Source organism: Hippocampus guttulatus, chromosome 3 (genome assembly GCF_054856545.1).
Source record: "Hippocampus guttulatus isolate MCC_2025c chromosome 3, RoL_Hgut_1.0, whole genome shotgun sequence".
Classification (NCBI taxonomy): Eukaryota; Metazoa; Chordata; class Actinopteri; order Syngnathiformes; family Syngnathidae; genus Hippocampus; species Hippocampus guttulatus.
The window spans coordinates 13,473,265-13,485,548 of record NC_141263.1 but is presented as its reverse complement, the minus strand read 5'-3'; the positions used below and the strand labels follow the sequence as shown (position 1 = coordinate 13,485,548).

Sequence of the window (12,284 nt, the reverse complement as noted above, 5' to 3'; positions counted from 1 at the left end):
GTGTTAAAATCCTCAATTAAAAAAAAATAAGTAGCTGTTCCTCTACTTGATTCCAGTTACAACATACTGTAGAAATGTGACAGTCCATCAGTCTCTTAGATGTACGGGAATCCAGCCAATTGGCACAATGTCTGACAGCAATGATGGTAAGTAATTCAGAGACCTTATACACTATTATCCTTTTGGCAATGTATTATATTTTTCAGAGTTTGGTATTAACATGCTATATTTACTCTGTTATGTTGACTGAAGTAACTGTTTGTACTTTCCAAGTCACCTGACCGCACACAAAATCTCTCTGGCCCCACAAAAGAAACAAAGTTTTGCGTGACTACACTCTAAAAACATTTGAGTAAAAAATAACTAATGTTGGGTTAAATTTGATCCAATTTCTGTGTTAAAAAAGAGACTGACCCACACTTGGGTCAATTTGAGCCAAAATATTGGGGTATTCAGTTTTGACCCGAGTTTTAGGGTACAATGAATATAACAAATTGGATCCATGCCTTCATTCTCTGATTAAAAAAAGTATACATCCAAAGTGACTCAGTACTTGAGAAGTTTTGTTACCATGTCCTGACTTTATTCTTAGTCAAACAATTGTTTGGATGACGTGTTTTTATCTTTATTTGATTCATATTCTAAAGTAACAGTACTCTCAGTGGCGTTCCATCAGGGCCAGCAAGGCCTTCTCTGCTGGCCTAAACATTCTCAGAAAAGTAAATTTAATAAACTCTTATTTTTACTCTTTACTCTTATTCAAATAAAATGTTGGCACTTCTACCCACTTCTGATCTTTACATACTGCATGTATAAACTACATGTGTGAATGTTTAGTGTGGGAGTTTCCTGACAGTGGGATGAGGGACGAACTGGAGGATTCAAGTGACGCAAATGAATTCTCTGAACATGAACTCCTTGACATCATGTACAATGCATGTAACACTTCCAGCACAGGTGAGTTAACAAAGATGTATACTGGAAAACACTCACAAAAAGTGTGTACCATTAGATCCATCTTGTCCATCTTCATCAGGAGAGGTGTCAGCGTCGTCCATCATACAATACCTGCATAATGTGACGTCCCAGAGTCATCAGCAGGGCCGTCTTACATCCTTACAGCAGCTACTGGACCCCGAATGTCAGGACCCCATGGTGAGCAGAGAAATGTTCCACCTCACTATGAAGGAATGGATCGCCCAGTGCAGTCAGGACAGGTACAAAGTATTTCTAAAGCATTGCCTGCAACTATTAAAGACTGAAACATTTAGCAAATGCATTTTACATTCTGTCACTCAGTTTACGAATGCATTCTGCATCATGTACAGTATTTGATTCCTGGTCTGGAATATAATTGGACAAAAGAATCTCACTTCCACATCTACTCAAAGTTGAATTTGGCCTACTTTGGCCAAATTAATCAGAGGACAGAAAAATGTTGAGGTCATCAAGAGGCCAGCACACTGGCCCTGTGGGGAAGAATCTGAAATCTGAGTGATTAAAGAAACAATTCCATTCTTAATATAGTTTCAAGTTACAACTGATCCTGAACACTTGGAGCAAATAGGCTTGACTGGTAACGCATATAGGCTGAAATTTTATTGGACAAAAAAAACAAAAACAATCTAATGTCTGCATAGACGCATTTGAAGCAGTGCTGTCAGGAGAAATGCTACCAAATGAAGGGAATAGATTGTTGGTAATTTAATGAATACAATTTTGTGGAGCCAAATTTAGATTGGGATTTAGATTACTGATATAGCTCAGTGCTTCTGAGAAAACATTGCTGGGCTAGCAGTGCTGTTTATGATTGATGAGACAATCAATGCATGTGGACACAAACATCTCTGTAGATGTTAAATTATGTTTGTGTTTGAGTTCTATCATTTTGCTCATAAGTGGGAAGTGAGTGTTGGTAATTTTTGCATTGACTATGACTTGTAACTTGGAATTCTTTTTGCTGTTTAGAGGTGAGGTGCACATTAGTGGAGATGCATCTTATCCAGATGCGTCAGAACTGCCAGTTATTGGTAAGCCGACTTTATTATTATTTTTAATCAGATCTCTTTAATAGTTTTAATCTGACAAAATGGAATCAACCAAATGATCTGTCAGGTTTTGAATTCTCAACTCCTACAACAAAGCCTACTCCCACCGACAGCCAACAGTGTGCCTGGTTAGTTTTTGTTTCCTTCTGTGTCATGTGTTATTCTTATATTACCCACTAAACTGCTCATTTGGTTTAAGCGATAAAAAAGACCTGTCAGCAACAGTGTCCGAACTGAAGCAAGCTCACCGCAAGCTGAGCGAACAGAACAGCAGCCTGCTGAGGACGGTGGCTCAATGTGAAGACGTCAACCTGCAGCTCACCCTGGAGATCACTGAGCTGAGAGCAAAGCTGGCCAGGTAAAATATCTCCTTTGAGCGTATTAAACCCGCGACTTTATTATCTACGATGAAGGAAGTGTAATCTATCGTGCATGACAACACTCTACAGTACTGTCGATGCAGTTGCTGAGCTCCTTGGAAGATTTATGGTGGAGTTGAATATTCCTCTTTATTTTGGCATGAGTAGTTCCCAGCGGTCAGCAGTTCGAGCCCGATCCATAACAGAGGAACTCGAGGAGACCCGTCGGGCTTTTAAAGAGGCCCAGGAGAGAGCCAGCCGGATGCAAGCTACTTGCACCAAGCTGGTATCTCTTAAAAACTTAGAATGCTAACACAATAAAAGAAAAGGACATTGAGATTTTTTGGTCTATTACAGAGCAATGAGGTTGAATGCCTGAAGGTTCACATCAGGAGGCTTGAAGACAAGGTAATGCAGATGTTCTTATGGAAAGACGATGTTGCTAGAGTTACTTTTTCATGGCTTACCGGTACACTAATTTCACAGATATACCAGCATGATCCAAACAGAAATGAAGAACTGTTTTAATTTGTGTGAACCTTGCAAAATGTATCTCCTTTACAAAATGGTCATCTCCACAGAATGAAAAACTCTCCTTTGAAAAGACATGTTCAGAGGACGGCATCAACAAACTCCGCAAAGTCAATGCTGAGTTGAAGGTAGGAATATGCCAGTCAAATTCAAGTTTCTGCGCTCTGGTTTTGTTTCATTATGCATTCAAATACCGACAGGCTGAGCTCCAAGAAGCACTGGTCATGCTGACTCTGAAAGACAGAGAAATGACGAAGGTTGGTTTACTGATCAATAAAAGCATGTTTTGTTTCATGTCCAAATCACCTTAGCGGTTTGCTCCTGTGTAGAAAGACATTGTCATGGATAAGATGAAGAGCTCTCATGTGGAGAATCATAACCTCATCGAGGTTGGTTTCGACACTGTAATCAGGAGCAGGTCATTGTAAATATGATGCAGGGCTAATCATTTTCCATGGTGTCACGTCACAGGGCGTGCAGGCAGAGCTGATGAGGTTACATGAACATTCACATCAAGTTCTGTCCAGGTATTTCTGTCAAGCATTTGCTGGTCGATTGTAATACCCCCAAACCATTTGTGAATAGTGTATTATTGCTGCAACATTGCCATTGTCCCACTTCATATTTTGATGTTCTAACAGAACCAAAACAGTGGATGTAAAAATATATAAATAAATACATAGCCACCCAGTTTCAATCGCAGGTGCATGTTATGTTAAACTTGAGAGAAACATTAATGATTTTATTGGGCTTTTTTCTGCACCACTAATGTGACCTATAACCTCTAGAATGCGATTAAAAAAAATTCCAGAGGGGAAGTGTAACTGAAATTCTGTGGTTGTTCAAGTGCTCACTGGATTGTGGCTCGGTCATGTTCAATTGATGTCAACACACAACTGCCATCATTTAAAGTACCTCTTAACCTCAAATAAAATTCAGCAATTCTAGTAGGCTTTCTTTTTCCATTATTTCTTGCAGAAAGATTGGCAGAGTTTAGGAGAAGATGTTAAAAATTCAAGTGAGTTATACGGTTTGTAGGTCACATTAGTGGTGGGAAAAATGTGATATGATTTATTTATTTGTTAATATCGCACAAACATGGACTTCAAACAGGGGTGTGTAGACTTTTTGTATGTGCACCCCACTTCACTGCTAATACAGTAATAGTTTGACTGCGGTTTATTTTCACCTGATAGGTATGACAGACTCTGCATCAGTCCTCAGACACTGTATGGTCGAGAGCCTCCAAACCTACGTTCTCTGCAAAGTGAGATGCAAGACTTGCAGCAGGTACGGTTAAAAACTGTCATCAGGTTGTCTTTTGCCGAAACAATTCTCAGTCGCATGTTGACTGTAGCCGTCCTGTGTTCCTTTCCGCAGCAGAATCACAGAGCTGTGGATGAAAAAAGCCTCCCTCCTCTCCATACAGAATGCGAGGACATTCAGAGCATCATCCGCAGGATCAAATCATCAGAAATTGCTCATCTTTGGCGCAATAAGCATCTAGAAAAGGTGGGTTCAAATTTCACAGGAGACACCTATTCAATTCAAAAGCCCATAAATTGCTTTTGGGATGTTCACCATAGGTCTCCTCCTCTGTTGAGAGCCAGGAGAAGCCGTTTCCTCAGCACCAGCAGCAACAGGCAAGCATCAAGCAGCAGCTTGTCAATGTGTATGTGGACTTTTTGCCTTTCTTTTCTCCTGTTATGGTAACAGAGCGGATTTGGTTGATGTTAGAATACACTCTGAGCAGCTTCCTCCTGCTAATAAAATGTCTGCTTTCGACAGAATATTTATGGGCACCTCCCTTACACAACATCGTCGTCCGTATGTAAGACTGTATTGAGGCTAAGTGCAGTTTTAGTGGCCCTTTGGTGACTGAAGACATAACAGCGCGTGAAGGAGATATTTATAAAGCTGTGCTGGTGGTTTCAGGCTGCAGGACCTTGAGCTCCAGAAGTGTGTGAGGGAGGAGAAAGGGGAGAAGGTGGATGAGCGGTGGAAAGCCTGGGAGCAGGAGCAAAAACCAAATCAGACCGGCAAGTCGATACCGCAATCAAAGAAAGTGGCCATTGTGAAGTGGTGGAAAACCCTTAGCGTTGAAGGAGCTAAAGCCCGGACTGGCGAGAGCAAGACCTTTCGGGAGCTCTCCGAGAGAGCTCGGCTCCATCAAGCAGAGCAGACCATCACTGATATGAGGGAGCAGGTCTGCCACCTGCAAACTTCTCTTAAATGTTTGGCTGAGCAAAAAAGCAGGAGCAGAGTTGTTCTAGTACACAAGGAAACCAACACTGAGAGGGAGGATACAGACAGCGCTGAGAGCAAACGCGTGAAGGAGCAGAGGGATGCGTCGGTGGCCACTGGACCTGTTCACAGCCCAGGTGGAGGAGCCTCACAGCAGCGACAAGTCCAACTTACGGTGGCAGCAGACGCACTGCTTGGGGCCCTCAGAAGAACGGAGGCCATTGTCAAGAACGCACTGGAGTCGAGCAAACTCGTCAATGTGAGCGAGAAAAGGCTGAGCCGGGTGAGGGTGAGGATGGAGGGCATCACTCAGAGGGTGGAGGCCGCTCTGGGACGGACAGCCAACGCAGACTTGCAGCTGAACTCGCTCGAGGTCCGCATCGTGGAAAAAAATAATCAGGTTGGTTTGGAGGGGAGAGGAAAATTGTTGTGTTTTTCTGCAGTCCAAACGGAAGCTCAACATTAACACAGATTATCTCAATGTTCCCTTGATTTATATGAACATACAATAATTAGTCAACTATAACAGAACAATATAAAGACAATTAGTATTGTCACAGTACCAAAAGACCGACTTGGATACTACACTTGCCGTACCTCGATTCCAATAATGAAATAATAACACAGCAAAAACCATAAAACAGCATTGAAGCTGTGGGACAATAGCTGAAGAAAACAAATTGAAATTATTTTTTTATTTTTACTAATTTAAAACCCCATTAGCATACTAATTATGGTACTCTTAATAAACTAAAAATAAAAAAGTAAGAAAAGTACTTTTTCTTACTATCCGTACACCAAGTAAGATTAGACACAATAACATGGCATGAATGCAAAATAATTTAGCAGCATTCATATTTCCTTTAAGACTATTTCAGTGTTTGATTTGATTTAGATTAACCATTATTTTGTCTAGAAAATAGCAACAACAAAAACAAAATTGCCCTTTGTAGCTGCTAATTTTCAAAAAATGTTTTTCCTCATTTTGTACAAATATATCCAGTATTTTGATAGTGGCTTAGTACTCTACACTAGCAAACACAACCAAGATATTGGTCACTTTTGATTTACATTGTTTTCCCCACATGTATGTGCCTCTCAGACCGATGGTAGCATCTGCGGGAAAGCCCTTTTTATACAGCAGTTGTAATAAAACCTCATCACATTGTTTACTTGAATTTATGCAGTATGGATGTGCAAATGCCAAGTTATTTTCCTGAACTTCTTATATGAAAAGCAATGTAACGTGGAAAGATTGAAAAGTGTTCCCTGTGCACTTTTGTGAGGCAGTCCTGTCCCGAGCTGTCAACTGGTCCTGACCACTTGACTGAGTGTGTTGCGCCAGATAAAGAAAGAATGGAGACTCCCCCGCCTCCACCTCATGTAATCCCAGAAGCCAGTGAGTCTCCGCAGCTTCCCATCAATGGTATGATGGCTGCATCACACTAATATTGCTTCAGATGCAGATGAGTTAAAGTGGCTGCCTTTTTTTTTTATTAGTCACCCAAAGAGATGAAATCAGACGCGACAGGCAGTTATTCACATCGCACACAACGGCTGGCACCATAAGTAAGGAGCAAGATTATTTTCTTTGGGAGCACATGAAATCAATTAGGAGCTATGGGTAAAATTGGAGGCGGTCTTATTTGTTTTTTATAATGGCAACCTACTGTCCAAGGGGAGGCTCAAGTATATTTAACTATGTTGAACATCTCATGAGAATTGAATAGCCTTTATTAGCTCTTCATTTATTTATTTGAATTTAAAAACCACACGGTGGTAGACCGCACCAATGTATGCCACCACATGGCGGCCGTACATCTAATGCGATTGCACTGGACAATCTCAAACAAATTACAGTCACTGACTGACACCCGGACGTCTGGGGATTGACCGTCGCCCAAATACTAACTCGCTGCTACTAAAAAATTGTGACCCAGCGATGGCCCTACACTGGTGCTTTAGGAGGGATGGGTTGGGGGAGAGATATTAGCCCACAGAAATCTGTGCAGCTCCAGTTAAGACCCTCCAGCATTTGATTTGATATTCTAATTTATATTTATAAATTATTCTCTCAGCCCCTTCCCTTGCTCATTGCTCATCAGCAGCTCTGCAAAAATGCCATCTGGCAAGAATGTTTTTCTGTCCCCAACTGCAGTTCAGTTTGAAAAGCTTCATACTCGTTCGTGGAACTCTGCACCAACAAAAGCTCAATTCAGCGGATGCTTCCGAGGGTGAAAAAGCTTTACTAGTTATGACTTTAGGTTGTTTAAAAAGAGAACTTTCCCTGCCTTTGCACGCCAGCTTCTAGGGCTTTGATGTTTTCATCCACGTTTCGTACTGGCTGGCCTTTCGCTGCATGAAGTTGTCAAGACCAGATCGTTTTGTTGCGCTTAGAGTCAAAGCTGTCAACTGCTGATGGCCACATATCTGTCTGAATCATACCTGAAATAAAATGAGGTGGGGTGACTGTCGATAGCCATGCCTCAATAAGTCTTCTCGAACAAATAAGTCAGTCTTTTTTTTTTCATTTAACCTTTAATTAACCAGGATATGTCCCGTTGAGGTTAAAACCTCTTGTTAAAGGCAGTCTTTGCCAAGAGGCAGCAACAACAATGAAAAAAAGTTACATACTGAACACAGAAAATTTTACAAACATATGAAAAAAAAGTGCATATTTAGGAATATGACTCAGAACCTCTGTTTGAATTTCAACATTTAAAAATAAATCAGTTACTTTACATCCTTTTTGTAACATATTCCATGAATAAGGAGCAGAGTAAACAAAAGCTCTTTTACCCAACTCCATACAGGCACAGAGAACCGAAAGCAACGAAGAGTTATGTGACACAAGAGAGGAGGATTCAGCATTTTTCACTGACTATGCCACAAATCTAGCTTTCCCATTATCGCCTTATAAATAAAATTGTACCAGTGACTGGCTATTCAAGTGGCCAAGCCGGCCATCCTAGTCAAGAATATACATCGATGCATTTATTTCACTGCGCTCAAGAGTGGGCACTCCTATCTCTTTCAGTAGCTGTTATATATAATACAGACATTTCTCTAATGTGGTACTCTTCGGTTCTCTGGCACAACCAATCCATAAGAACGAGGTCGGAAAAACATATCATTCATCCATTTTCTGTTGTTTACGCTTCTAGACATAGAGTAATACGTGCCTCTGGACAAGAGGTGGGGGAACACACTGTACTGGTTGCCAATCAATCAGAGAGCACAAACAACCACTCACATCTCACCAACGGGCAAATTTAGTCTTCCACTGAGCTAATCTAAATATTTGTAGAACTTAGGAGGACTTAGTTTTGTGCTGTTTAGCTACAGCCTGGTGTCGGTGTAGGCAACCTGAGTAGATGATTCAATCATGTCTCTGGACTTGGTTGCCAGGTTGTTGTTGCCCCCAGTGATGAAGATGCCAGTGATTACAGCTGTTCTACTTTGCTCTTGTCAACACCTGCCAGGACAGAACGCTCAATTTCTTTCCAGTCAAATCTTTGCTGTGTCAGAGTGTCTCTCTCTCTCTCTCTCCCTCTCTCTTTCTGTTGTCCTGTCACATTTGCATTGCATATGATTTCCTGTTAAATGCAAATCAAATGTTCTGTCTCTTTGGCCACCACAGGTGACACAGAACAAGACAGCTGCGACAAGGTGAGACATCTATTATTATATCATTACTATATTATACGTTTGCATAGAGGCAGAACTCCACATACAGTCAATTTTAAATAGCGGTATGCATCTTTACATGACATGCCTCTTCAATTATACAAGACTTCAAACAAAGTCAAACATTTGGACATTGTGCAGCTGCAGCTGAATGGAATACAGATTTTGCTCTTGAAATAAAAATGAGCTGACAAGCTTTCATAATCATGCTCCTCTTAACTTCACGTGATTAATCACGAATTTATTAGGGACAGTCACTCGAACATGAAAAACTTGTTCATGATCAGAGACAGCAGTCATACCACATTCGAAGCATCCAATTTGATTCCTCTTTTTGATTTTAAATTGCAATTTGCGGGGAATATCAGTTGTGTTCCGTGTGACTACTACACTCCAACATGTGATAAAAAAGAAAAAATCAAACTCAGTATGGTTGCGAAAGAGAAAAGGACATTTTTAAAACTTCACATAATTTGGTCCCCGCCTGACAGATTCTAATAGGTTAGAGAAGTAAATGTGGTTTCCTCTGAGCGGCTAGAGAACAACTTCGCTGACTTTACACCCCCCCCCCCCCCGCACCCTAGTCTGAAGTAGCTCAAAGAGGCATACAGCCCTTCTCCTTAAATGGTCAAAGCTCCCAGGAGTCAAAGAGAGGCTGTTGCTGAAAAAAGACAGGGAACCGAGGGGATGGGAGAAGGAAGCGGAGACCAACAGGCACGAGACGTTTTCTGAGAAAAGGCAGAGCGTGGTGATGGTTGGTGGAAAGTCGGCCTGAGTCGGGAGGTCTGGGAACTGGAGCTGGACGCAGGTAACGCTCCCATCTGGCTGGACAGGTTCAGATGGAGGGCTTCTGTTGTGGGGGGAGGGGGGGTCTCTCTGTTGGTGGTTTATTTGAGATGTGTGCAGGATGAGAGGCAGGTTAACCTCCGCTGTGTCTTTTGGAAGGTCTTATTCTCCAGTTTAACTTCTAACTGGAACTTGGAACTGTTTTAATGCAAGTGTCGACTGTGTTTGACTGTGCTGATCTACTGATGCATCTGAAAGTCAGCAGATATATTGACTACATATCTCTATTCACTGGCTCTCACTCCTTTGGCCCGTTATGTCACATTGTGGTTCTCTAGCAGAGCACTTCCTCTGTGGGCCCCGTGCTTGACTTAGCCACATTTTACACAAATGTGACGGGGGGGTCTGTCTTATGTAACATTAGGATGAGGGGAACAAAGGTGACAATTCCCGTGTCTCTGTTCTTTGCTTGCTAAAAGCACTTTGGGTGATCTTATTTCACAAGAAAACAAGACTGCATTTGGACTGTGTATGCAGAGAAATGTTTGTACTGTCCCCTTGTCCCACAGGAAATAATCAAAGCGCTCATTTATCTCTGTCTCACGGTCATGTCTGCAGTGTGAAGCCTCCCTCATTCAGCGGTGGCTAAAATATGAAGTGGTTTATGTTTATGTCATGTTTTTAACTGCTGTCCAAATACACAACAAACACAAAAACTGACTTGCTGATGTCAAATGATTTGGAAGCTAAATCAGACATTCTTTGTAGAACTAGCCTAAGGAAACGAAATTAAAATACCATTGCTGATTTATCATAGCCTTTTCCTTCTTGTGTTGCGCTATGTCTTTCTATCCTATCCTCCTATCACTCCTAAAAACTGATGAGAAGAAATCCAAAATGGTTCAACAATGGAAAATGGCCAAATGTTTTAAATAAGTCCAGTTTGGTACTGTTCTATAGTGCCTGGTGGCACTAGTAGATTCAAAAATTGCCCTGTCAGGACTTGCGGGATTTTTACTGAAAGCAGGTTTAATCATCATTAAAATTTGGATCATTAGAAATGATCCAAAACAGTTAAGACCCCTCCATGCTGCCCAGCTACGGAAACATAAAATTGGTTATTTACTGATAAGCTTACCAGGCTAATTGCTTAGTTAGTTACCCATATTAACTTAACAGCACATTTCTCCTCCTTTTATTTATTTTTTCTTCCCGGTACTCCGGACACCTTCAGTCATTTTGGCATGTTTGCAAAGTTAGCTGGAAGATGGGAGAATGTGTGCGGGCTTTTTCTTATCATTTGTAGTAATTTGAATTGGGCATCGATTTACATTTGAATCTATGCCAGCTTTTCCTTTTTCAAATGTAAAAGTAAGGTTTAATCAAATATTTCCGGCAGTTTTTTTCCCTTGATTTTTGTGGCTCCTTCTTGTGGCCACAATGCCTTGAGCATTTGCCTCTGAGGTGTTTTCCAATGAACAAGTGGGCTCTGCTTTTGACCAGTCGGGATTTTGCATCTTGGACAAGTGGTGCAGTGCCTCAGCAGATCCAGAAGATGATGCTGTGGGGGGAAATTGGCTTCAGAAAGAGTGATGACATTGCAAAATAATTTTTGACAGGACTTGATGGTACTGTGTTCCTGCCACTTCGCCATGTCCCTTTTTCTGCTGTGTTGTGCAGGGGAGAAGAAGAAATGTTAGCTATTTGTATAGTTTTGGATGATGTGAAGAATATTGTTTTTGTCTCTGGATTAGTGTCTAAGTTTGTCAGGAAATGTACCGTCTTTTCCTGTATGTTGTCTGGATTTTAGGGTACAGGATAAAGTCTTGGATTAGTATTCTTGGTTCAGACACATTCTCCTTTTGGTTTCCCACAAAAAAAAAGTGCAATGTTACACGACATGAGTTTTAAAAAAGATTCTGTCACAAGTTCAAACATGTTTTTTTTTAACCAGTGTTGCTGTTTTTTTGTTTTGTTTTGGGGTTTTTTTCCCTTCAGAAACTTTCACTGTTGCTCACTGCAAGGCCAACTTGTTTCCTCACCAGTGACTCACTTGGCTTTTTGTCCCAGCATGTTCCTGAAACATTTCATCCTGTTTGTGATGGCAGGGACTGGCAAGACAGCTCGCGCAGTGAAGCTGACTGAACATTTGTCAAATGTGTCTGAAAGAACCATGATTTTAATGTACTTGCCATCTGACAGAGACGTGCGTATTATGAGGCAAAGGCAAATGGAACCTAATGCAAATATTCCTGTACCAACTGAGGTAGAGTACAGTGGCCTGGCACTGTGTAGGGATTTACATATATTTGCTTCAAAGAGGGAAGCGAGTTCAAAAGAAGGTTTAAATTATCATTATTATCAAAACATGGAACGTGTCAGATCACCTCCACCTGTATCATTATACTACATTTTGTCATTAAGTAACAATACGCAATGTATTTACCCCAAACAGCTGTTTAGAATTCCAAATTTTCAATGGACACCCGTCTTGTTGTGTTGGTGCTAATGTGACCGTTGTGAGCAGTGGGAGACAAACAATTGTCATTAAAATTGATCATAAAATGTTTATTTCAAGACATTTTGTAAAATGTGTAGTTTGTGCCCATTTTCATTGGATTGACTGTTT

The 12,284-nt window shown here is 41.1% G+C and overlaps 1 protein-coding gene across 2 annotated transcripts in view; it reads left to right on the top strand.

The window, feature by feature from the left end:
- Positions 1 to 822: 822 nt before the first annotated feature.
- Positions 823 to 12,284, top strand: part of irag1 (inositol 1,4,5-triphosphate receptor associated 1) — a 29,892-nt gene continuing 18,430 nt past the window's right edge. Inside the window, exons 1-18 of one of the 2 annotated variants that reach the window (XM_086106929.1) lie at positions 823 to 957; positions 1,037 to 1,217; positions 1,969 to 2,030; positions 2,116 to 2,176; positions 2,248 to 2,406; positions 2,576 to 2,693; positions 2,765 to 2,815; positions 2,989 to 3,066; positions 3,139 to 3,195; positions 3,268 to 3,327; positions 3,410 to 3,465; positions 4,135 to 4,228; positions 4,319 to 4,450; positions 4,525 to 4,610; positions 4,874 to 5,582; positions 6,473 to 6,608; positions 6,683 to 6,751; positions 8,823 to 8,851. In XM_086106929.1, coding sequence (XP_085963055.1) covers positions 861 to 957; positions 1,037 to 1,217; positions 1,969 to 2,030; positions 2,116 to 2,176; positions 2,248 to 2,406; positions 2,576 to 2,693; positions 2,765 to 2,815; positions 2,989 to 3,066; positions 3,139 to 3,195; positions 3,268 to 3,327; positions 3,410 to 3,465; positions 4,135 to 4,228; positions 4,319 to 4,450; positions 4,525 to 4,610; positions 4,874 to 5,582; positions 6,473 to 6,608; positions 6,683 to 6,751; positions 8,823 to 8,851 — 2,235 coding nt within the window. In that variant the 5' untranslated portion in view covers positions 823 to 860. Of the gene's footprint in view, positions 958 to 1,036; positions 1,218 to 1,968; positions 2,031 to 2,115; positions 2,177 to 2,247; positions 2,407 to 2,575; positions 2,694 to 2,764; positions 2,816 to 2,988; positions 3,067 to 3,138; positions 3,196 to 3,267; positions 3,328 to 3,409; positions 3,466 to 4,134; positions 4,229 to 4,318; positions 4,451 to 4,524; positions 4,611 to 4,873; positions 5,583 to 6,472; positions 6,609 to 6,682; positions 6,752 to 8,822; positions 8,852 to 9,531; positions 9,678 to 12,284 lie in introns of those variants that run through there. The other variant, XM_086106928.1, reaches the window with a different exon arrangement.